Genomic DNA, 9,952 nt, shown 5'->3' with positions numbered 1-9,952 from the left:
TTATTTCAGCAGTTCCAGACGGTTTGCACTGGACTGTGAAAATGTCGTTGTTTCAGCCCCATACAAAGCTTATTTCCATTACTCTAACAAAGACATCTGAGACCATCAGATGTTGGTTTGTTTTAAGGGATTCTTGAGTGCATGTTGCTAGCAGTATGGCCTGAAACATTCACACACACACATACACACACCTATACACGTTTTTACACCCAAGACATGACTCTTTGCACATTTTTTGGACTTTGTCATGTATCCATAAAAGGCCCGTTACAGGGTTCAAAGGAAGCTGAGACTGCTGATAACTTTTCACCGATTTTGTGGTCCCTCCTTGAGCAGTGAGTGGAGTTTCAGTGGAGTTTCAGTTTCAGGAGTTTCAATCAGAGTTTCAGTGTTTTCCAGGAGTTTTCTGTTTTCATGCGAGTGGGTGCGATTTGAGGGAGGTGTGGTCAGGGTCAGTGCTCTGTGGTTCCCTGTAGTTCGGTTCAGTGAGTGGGTGGAGTTAAACCCTGGAGGCGGGGCTTGGTCTGTCTTGTTCTCTGAAGTTCTCTGTGACCCTGCTTACACTTGGTTTTAAAATGTGTCATGGGCGATCGGATCACAAGTGGACAGCGCTAAATACAAGTGTAAACGACCACCAAGACGCATTGTGATCCGATCACTCAAACCACTTGTCAAGGTGGTCTGGGACGCATTTGACCACATATATTTTGTAGTGTGCACACTAATGCACCCTGATGCATCCCCGACAAGGACGTAACGGGAAAATAAAGCCACTGCTTTTCTAACGTTCTTCCTTTTTGATCTTGTCCTGCCCTCTTTTGCAAGTCGCAAATTACTTTGTTCTGCCAATCTCAACAGTTGGAATAGCCCGTACACGTATATTAGTTCTTGAAACATTTTTGTTTTCTTAGCTAGCCCGTGCTAAACAAATCTGGCGACAGAGACTGACATAATGACTGTGTGCAGGGCCCTTTGACCTTCTAGCGGAAGTGATGTCGGCAGTAATGAAATCTGAACACAAGTGGTTAGCTGGACACTTTGGAGAAGCATGATAGACACAGGTGTAAACAGCGATGTGTCTCAGCTGTCCGCTTGTGATCCGATCGCCCACGATGCACTTTAAAACCAAGTTTAAACAGGGCCTGTGGTTCCAGTGAGTGGATGAGTCTTAACCTCAGAGCTGGGGCTGGGTGCCAGGCCCTGCCCTTCTTTTTCCGTGTGATAGCCACGCACCCTCCGAGGCATACCACTCTAGATGTTGGTAGGAAACGGAACGACTCCCCAGGAAACCCTGCGCCACTGTAACAAACACACAAGCATTAGAGCATTAACCCAGCTGAAGGGCACAGTCTTCCAGTGTCTGCATGGAGAATCGGGAAGCACCTAATACCACACCTTCCCTCTCACACTGCAGGGCTTTAGGGACCACATTTAGACAATGGACACTGAGTAGAAAAATGATACCGCTCCTATATACACTTAAGCTGAGCATCCAATACAGGAAGTGAAGGGGAACAAGCCCTCATATGTAGGACTCAAAATGGCATGGCTGATAAACTAGGCTTAATGATTCCTGTAGCCCTGTTTGGTTCATTCTGCAGTTTCTGCTAGCTAGCACTTGTTGGAAAGTCATAATGGGCTTTCACGGCCTGAAACACTTCCCGTTTTGTGTTTTCTGTGACGGCACTGAACCTTTGGCAGCGGTTGCAAATGTTAATATCTGTAAGTATTTAGAGTTGGACTGAAATTCTTCAATGGTGGAACAAATTGGCTTTGTTCCACTCGGGATGGGTTAGGTAGGTCCCTTGGTTACACCTGCAATTCGTTGGGTACCTGCAAGTAGCTCTGGCGACATTAGTGGAGTAGCATGTATCCTCTAATTGGTGCACACTTCGCTGTGGGGAATGCAGTGAGGGGAAGAAGACACGTGTTGGTGAGATTGTGTATCACGGGACTGCATTTTGCTTTCCATGTGTGACTGCAGGGACTGTCATGGTGAGGGAAGTCATGGTGATGGAAGTAATACAACTGGCAAGTGTGTGAAAATAGTTGAAAATAGGTGAATAGGGTTTGGTGGAATGCTTGGCGTTGAGACTAGGAAAACAAACTGAAGTTACATGTGAGGCAGTTTGCGGTTGCTTTACTCAGTATTTTTTTTTCCCTCATGACAGACACCCTAATGAGGATACAGTGCTCTGCTTGTGCTTTGTCAGAGGTACAGGCCAGGCAGGCCTTTAGTCAGGGGATGCCCAATGCTTTCTGTACCACCAGCGCCACCTGGTGGTTACTTTGTCCAGTTATCAGCCTAAATGCAGTCTCGGTCTTCTCAGTATTCTGTTTCGGTGCCATGTACTCTGCATTCTTGCCCCTCATGGTTAACACTACTTGAGGAGAATGGGTGCTTGATCAACACAGAAAATGAAAGTTGATTATGTTGCCTATTACAGTTAGTCTGGTCCCTTGACTGAGACTCCTCGGCCAGCAACAGAATATCAATGTGTTTACACATACAAATTTGAATTCCTGCAAGCAGTTGCCTCGTATCAGTTTGCCCTTCATATTTTGTATGTTTTTTTTTATTTTATTCTATTAAGTTAAATAATTGTTTTTGCTTGTATTTCTTTCTTAATTTATTTCCTCATGATGGGAAACAAAGTTACCAAAAGCAGTTTTCAAGATTTGTACACATTTAGTTTCAAACTCTTTGACTTCAATAAACGGAAGAAACTGCAGTAAAACTAAACTTGTCTCTGGTTTATTTTGTCGCGAACGTTCTCTTTACAACATGCAGTTCAGTGCCACGAATTGATTTGAATTTCAAACCGTATTTTGTGCACAAAATTGAGCATGACACCAACGGTGGTTATTAATATTCTGCATGGAGAACTCAGCCGACTGAATACGTTTTTCCTATGCACACTTGTGTAGGCTGCTTAGCGGTTTACTTCACCTCCATTATCCTTCATTGCCGTCTCCAGTGTCACCCAGTCGTGCGGGTTTGGTGTCCAGCTACACACTCCTCATTAATAACTCATTTCGTCTCCGCCCATCTGAGTTCAGTGTTCGGACTTCATTCTGAAACCTCTTAAAGCTTTAGCCTACGTTAACTGTTTTTGTCCTTTCATATTTGAGACTCTGGAGAGTCACAAAATAAAAACGCTACGTAATCTGCTTAATAAGTTCGATCGGCTTTGCAGTGGCTTCGACAGCTCACCTAAAAAAATTGATGAATATTTTTAATTGCACTCCAGTCATTTCACGAATAAACGAGGCAAAAGTTCTTTCTAACGCTTACGTGTTCACAACTCCCATACCAAGACGCCCTCAAAACTTTCTCAAGTCCACTCTGCTATTTTAAATGGATTCTGACAAAAAAAACCGCCAGTAAAAAAAGATTAAAAGCACCGTTTTTATTAAATGTGGGATTCGACTAGAAAAAAGAAATCGTGTGCAGCGCGCCAAATAAGGAAACCTGTGAAGTGTGCGAATTTGCATTCGAGGTGAGAGGGCAATTCTGAAGCACAGCACGTTGTGTATTAGATTTCTTTTAAAGCAAGACTTCGGCCTTTTCACAAACCAAGCACAGTCGATGCCGGATCACTTCTTTTTTTCACAGTTGTGGATTCGTCGTCTGGACCAGTGATTAAGCCCTCAATTAAGTAGAGTCGAGAGGCCCGTGACAGACGGCATTGATTTTCCATAATAAATGGTAGCACCCCTGGAATAACTTTGTAGTATTTATTCTTAATGACAGGGAATTAGTGTCACATCGACACCTTTAATGACAAGAAACTATGCAGCTGGGCGCGTGGTCTTTATGTGAAACGCAGCTGTTGATCATGCTTTTTGTATCTACCCCTGTTTAAAAGCAACCCCCTGAGCTGAAATCCGTTATCGGTATGTTTTCATGAAATCAGACACCAAGACATAGTAGTAAATTAATTTATTCTGAACATATGCTATTCATGTACAAACCCAAAATATAGCATCTGAAGTTCATTTTCCACCTCATGCCATGTGAACACTGGACATGAATTCAAAAATAGAGGCTACAATTATAAATTACAGTATTTACAAATAAGTGCTCGCAATGGAAAGTGTGCTAAGTGGAGAGAAAAAGTGTTTTTCTATGCACGCAATGGAAACAACTCACCTAATCATCTAAATTTAAATATTGAAGTACTGCGGGTGTGTACTGTGTGTTCTTGTACCGAAGCCATAGATGTTGTCATACAATAGATATATTGTCCATTGTGCACCCGCACTTCTCGACTATCATATTGGGGAATTCGGCGACTTCGATCTCTGTGTAGTCGCCCCTCTTCACCAGGTACATCATGGGCAAGGGCGCGCTTTCCACCACCGCGCACGTCCGTTCCCCATATCCGTAGTTTCGCTTGGGCTGCTTGCAGCCTCCCGCGCAGCGGAACGCCTGGTAACCGGCCGGCTCGATGATCCAGTACTGCGTCCAGGTCAGCTCTCGGAAGTTTATGAAGTACTCCTCTCTGCAGCACACGCTGTTCGCTTTGTTGATTTCACAGTCGCCCCGGGAACTGTCGAGAGAAATGAATACATTAATATGTGAAATTATGGTGCACTTTGTTGACATGACTCGCATAAGAAATATCCGGTGACCTGGGCCATTCTCTAATTCAAAGCTTTTTACAGCACTTACCCGAATTCATCGAGGTTCAGCGTGTAGAGCACGAGTTCTGGCTTTCCCAGGCTCTTGTCTGAAGGGTCTTGAGTGGAAAAGCGCACACACTTGGCCATCTCGGCCGCGTAGCTTCCCGGTCTCTCGCCCTCGATCCAGACCTCAAGATACAGTGGACTTTTTCTCTGGGTTTTGGACCAGTAGTGAACAGCCTGAGAAACGTCGAAGCTCTTCCAACCGGTTTCGCTGATGGGCACCAACCTGTCAAAGGAAAATGATAACCGTTTATACGAGTTCCTAATATCGGACAAACCTTTCTTGGCTGCGCACAAACCAATTGGCATGCGGACATGAACGTGCAAAATGTTTGCGTTTACCTTGAATCCACAAGAGATGTCCGGTTGGATCCGTTTTCCAGCACCTCCACCCAGTAGATGCTCACTCTGGCATTGTTGGCAGGTCGGTGGTGCTTCTTTTCCGGCATGGGCAGTTTGCGAGGAGCCTTCTTGAACAGTTTCAGTTCTGCCATGGTAACCTCACTATTATCCGGAATCCGGGCCTCCATGTCAAAGACCAGTCGCTGCCGCGTAGTATCAGAGTACATGATCTCCCCTGAGATATCTGGGGCAAAAAAGAGGTAAATCATCATTAGTCAAGTTTTATTGGCGCAACATATATTTTAGCATTCGACCATTCCGAGTGCACGATGTCTCCCAACACCATGCATATGCATTTAGTTGTCCATGCACATGTGACATTGTAAGGCATAGCCTTAAATCAACAAATAAGCCTTGGAAAAAAAGTATACCTGCGTTTCCAGGGATACCCCTCAGAATTCCAGCCAAGCTGGGTAGGGACCGGCGCCGCCGCTTGTTGTGCAGTTTCAGCATGGAAAGGTATTTATTCTTGATGTGCGCCGGGATGACAAGGTTGTCCAAGTCCCGCTTGTGGATCTGGGGGAGCTCTTTCAGCTCCAGCTTCTTCAGAATGGCTTCTTTCATGTCCTCGTGACTGAAGGCTCGTGCGAACGAGAGCAGTGTGGCGACCAGCAACCACCTCGACAAATTACCCATCCTGTAGTGAAGATAAAACAATCGTGCAGGTTGTAAAGGAGAAATATGGGAAGAACGCTATGGATGCCCGTTGCCCACAGAGAGATGGTATGAGAATCTGATCTCAGACTGTCCTTATATACAGTTGACCCCAGAGACACCCCCGAAGGGAACCGTTGTCACATACACAAAAGGGTGGCGACAGACTTCAGACGAAAGGGGCGGACTTCAAAGTCGCTTCCCATTTAAGGACTAATGTCAGAACTGTTACCCCAGAAGATCAGACCTTCTTAAAGACAGGTATGGCATCTTTTCATGAAATAAACATACATTGGGTTTTTTTTTATAAGCCATCTAAATACTCTTTTGAAAACATTTGAGGACTGAAAGAGAACGTAAACAAAGCGTTACAAGGTTTTAAAAGCAATTAACTACTAATCCCCTTTCAACGGATAGCCCACATCAAAACATTTGCATCTTTAAAGTGCATTGTTTTTGACAGTTAAAGGCATTCTTTTGCAACTGTCGGCATTGCATCTAAATCGCTCTACTCGTGCAAACCCCCTAATTTTTCATCCTTGTATATCTTCACTGACCCTTTATTTCTGAGTAACTATTTCAGTTAAAATTGTCTATAATGATCGCGAAAAGCAAAATAACAATAAAAAACTCAATATACATCTGTCCTTAAATCTGCTGTACCCTCTTTAAAAACAAACTACATTGCAATGACGTCGGTCTTAACGTCTTTCCGACGGGTATTTTTCCTTAAAGGAAAAGGTCATTGCATTTCTTATGAAGATAATGTGCTTTATGTGAACCTAAATTCTGATTTGTGATAACAGCTGTCCGCCCTTCAAACATAACTTTTGTGTTGAATAATATTTCACTTATAGCCCAGTCAAGCTGAAAATGGTACAAAAAGGGTATCCATTTCCCTGGGTTGCACAGAAATATTTAGTAGTTGGTGCTTACACCCTGTTGCTTGGAATATACCCCTCAGGCCTAAAACCTGCCCCATAATTGACTTGATAGAACCCACCTCTTTGCCCTCTGTATCTGCGTGTGTAATTAGACGTGACATCCTTCTTGTTTCTCACTTTGGTCGCCTGTCGTCTGCTTGATGCCACAAACCCAGTCCAAACCTGGCCAGGGTTTGGCAGTGAGGGAACTTTTGGGTCTCTCCTTTACTGCCTGGCTGTAACCTTGGTGCAGCTCTGAGCCTGACAACGAAGGCGAGGGCGCGGGGTGAAAATGTGTATTCCAAGTTGCCAGAGTGCCACTCGGAGGGCAAAATTATTAAGCAAACAGACAGTAAATTCAAGCGGCGCGTTGAGAATGTGGATTGGAAGCGAGGTTTTTCTTTTCACAAGGGGGTGATTATCTGTTTCTGTCGCAGGATTTGCCTTGCCAATTTTGTCACCCAAACACTAAGAGGAGAGGTCAGCGAGCTTCAGGCTGGCTCCTGTCTTGCCTTTTGTGTATTGGGACTGCGGGTTGCCCTGAGATGGCAGACTGAGCAGACAGGAAGAGTTGATGATAGACTGACACAAGTCAGACAGCTAACTAAATATACCCTGTCGCTCACGCTAATCATATCGCTTGTTGTGTTTGCTGAGCTCTGTCACATGTGTCATATACTATAATATATTGTTTTAGAGATTGATATAGGCAAGGGTATGAAATGTTCAAAAGAAACTCCACTTTAGCATGCTAACACAGAAGTGAGAGAATGTACGGTCATAGAAAGTTATCAATTAGAATACAGTCTGATTGCAAGCAAAGGTCAAGTAAAAAAAAAACTTATTTAGTAAAAGAGGGCTATTAGAGTTAAGGTGAAAGAATTGTGAATACACAGATACACACACACAGATACACACGCATATGCTCGCTCAGAACAGCACATGTAAGTGGACCTGTTTCAGAAAAGCAAGTGTATGTGTGTTTGAGGAGATAAGGCAAGAGTTATGGGGATTAAGCTTGGTGACATGACCACAGATGCTAATTCAGACAGTTCATGGTTTGCAATGCAGAATCCTCTGTGCTTCCAAACTGCAGCTTTCACATTTTGGCTGTACTTTACGGCACACATAGTTATTCTTATTATCTGTTAACAGACTGTCTTATTTTTTACAGCTGTCAGGAAGCCCTTCACAAATCTTGCTGTTTGCTGAAGCAGCATGTGTTCATTCTGTTAAATGGTACAGAAACTCCATTAACAACCTTTGGTCTGTAGGTCCAAACCCCAAGTCTTACCACTTCCACTTCTCTAATCAACAGGTTCTTCCTTAAATAAACCACCAGGAAGGCAATCAAATGTCTGGCTGGCAGTAATAGCATTTGTTGTAGTTATTCATCCTGTGTCACAGGGCAATATAAAATTTTGTAGATTGTATTCCACTGTTTGAAGATCATGTGTGAAGCTGGGTTTATCATGGAGCAACAGAGGTAAGTGGCTTCCTTGTGGCATGGAATAAATTAATAATGATTTAGAAAAACATTTATTCCATACATTTTATAAGACATGTATATGTAGGTGTGAATGATTTTAGTGTATTGAGTGCCATTTATTATTCCTTTTACCAACTGGCTATAGAAAAAACATACTAAATATGTAATCTAAATGTAGCCTTCCAGGACCCAGACAGAACTGTGGAGATGATTATTGTATGGGAAAAAAAATATTCCCAGTCTACCTCAGTAGTTGAAAAATTGATCAAACCATTCACAGCCATTCTCAAGCTAGTGCAGACATCTTTGTCTGTTGGACCCTTAATCATGCTGTCCATAAATCTATTTAGGTTGATAACATGATAGACATATCCACACATTACTTATGGCTATCAAAATGTACAACAACTGAAAATTTGCATTCATTTTATTTAGGGGTGTCAGTGAAATTTAACACAGATAATTTTGACATGGTATGAAGGGTTGTTGGTAAATATTCAGACTCTTAAAAGGTAAGTTATCTAAGTTTTATATGTATTATCATTAATAGGTTTTAATTTTTCTAGTTAGATTTTTTTGTCAAACTAATCTTTACATTTTAAATTATACAATTTCTTCATGTTTAATAAAACATTTAAATATTAATTATATAAAAGTTTTATAATATTTCTCAACCTGATTGCAGTATATCAAACTTTAAATTGCACTTGCCAGCTTGTATTAGGGGAGGGTAAATTCATAAGCTATAATGGCTCATATTTCTAATTTTATATTTTTTATATTAATTTATGTCTTCCATAATATTATGTAATATTACATAATTACATGATTTCATAATCTGCAATTGTTTGCACCCATCTGGGGAGGATTAATGTTAGTATTTTTTTTTACTAAGATTAATCCTGTTGGTCTTCTTGTTGGGTCAACTCAGGATTAGTTTAACTGATTTTGTTGCATTTTGAATTTAATTAATATGCCAGCATCACTGAGCATCATGTGAACATGTTTTTAATGAACATCCACAGCATATGAATATGTTATTAATGAATATTCATAAGAAAACAGATCACTCACGACTGTAAACATGGAAGTGTATTAGGGACAATGTTCACTACAATTTCTTTTTAAAGGTAACTAAAACAGTTTTCCTGTTTGTTTAAATTACAATGTTAAACATTTAAGATCATGGCATCACTTGGCATCATACAGACACTGGAAGAAGTTAGAATACTTGAGCCATGCATGCCATTTTAAGATCAATTCACCTCTGTGGTCCAGCCTGCTACATGGCCTTCAGAAGGAACCAGGGACTTTGATTTGGTAAAGTGCTGTTCACATCAACAATACACAATGCCAGTACATTAGAGGATCAACGCCAAGTGTGAGATTTGCCAGTCTCTCCCCCTTCCCATCATAATTAAAGACGGGCTCCCTGGGGGAAAGCAAACAGACACATGGGGGTGTTGACCCCCCCCCCCCCCCCCCCCCACTCGGGTGTCACCGTTCCCCATCCTGTTTAATCAAAGGCCAGTGAGATCCCTCAATCCGCAGCGCAGGCGTTAATGAACACCTCTGATTTGCATCACAAAAATATGTGCCATCTAACCACAGGTCTGTCATTCCTAGCAATCTGTGTGTCGACAGAATCATGGCTTTACAAAAGAGCTTCATACAAGTTGATGTTGACTTATGCAATTCAGCAAGAAGAATGCCAGGTATATTGTTCTTCAAAAGTAAGTGAAAAGGGAGAACTTTCAAAAACATCAACACTCACAAAATATGTTTCAACATGTTT

General features: G+C 42.1%; 1 protein-coding gene across 1 annotated transcript; it reads right to left on the bottom strand.

Annotated features, from left to right (window-relative positions):
• Positions 1-4,228: 4,228 nt before the first annotated feature.
• Positions 4,229-5,727, bottom strand: LOC118786469 (left-right determination factor 2-like). The gene is made up of 4 exons (XM_036541527.1): positions 5,463-5,727; positions 5,032-5,275; positions 4,676-4,915; positions 4,229-4,553 (listed from the first exon to the last, which is right to left on the bottom strand). The coding sequence occupies exons 1-4, from the start codon at positions 5,725-5,727 to the stop codon at positions 4,229-4,231; spliced, it is 1,074 nt and encodes a 357-aa protein (XP_036397420.1).
• Between the last annotated feature and the right edge of the window lie 4,225 nt (positions 5,728-9,952).

This window comes from Megalops cyprinoides, chromosome 12 (assembly GCF_013368585.1).
Source record: "Megalops cyprinoides isolate fMegCyp1 chromosome 12, fMegCyp1.pri, whole genome shotgun sequence".
Taxonomy (NCBI): Eukaryota; Metazoa; Chordata; class Actinopteri; order Elopiformes; family Megalopidae; genus Megalops; species Megalops cyprinoides.
The sequence above is the reverse complement of the archived record's forward strand: the minus strand, read 5'-3'. Positions and strand labels throughout refer to the sequence as shown.

Coding starts and splice junctions, on each gene's coding strand:
- LOC118786469 (XM_036541527.1), bottom strand. CDS start 5,727: ATGGGTAATTTGTCGAGGTGGTTGCTGGTCGCCACACTGCTCTCGTTC. Junction 5,276..5,462: donor GGGTATCCCTGGAAACGCAG/GTATACTTTTTT, acceptor TTTTTGCCCCAG/ATATCTCAGGGGAGATCATG. Junction 4,554..4,675: donor CTGAACCTCGATGAATTCGG/GTAAGTGCTGTA, acceptor TTCTCTCGACAG/TTCCCGGGGCGACTGTGAAA.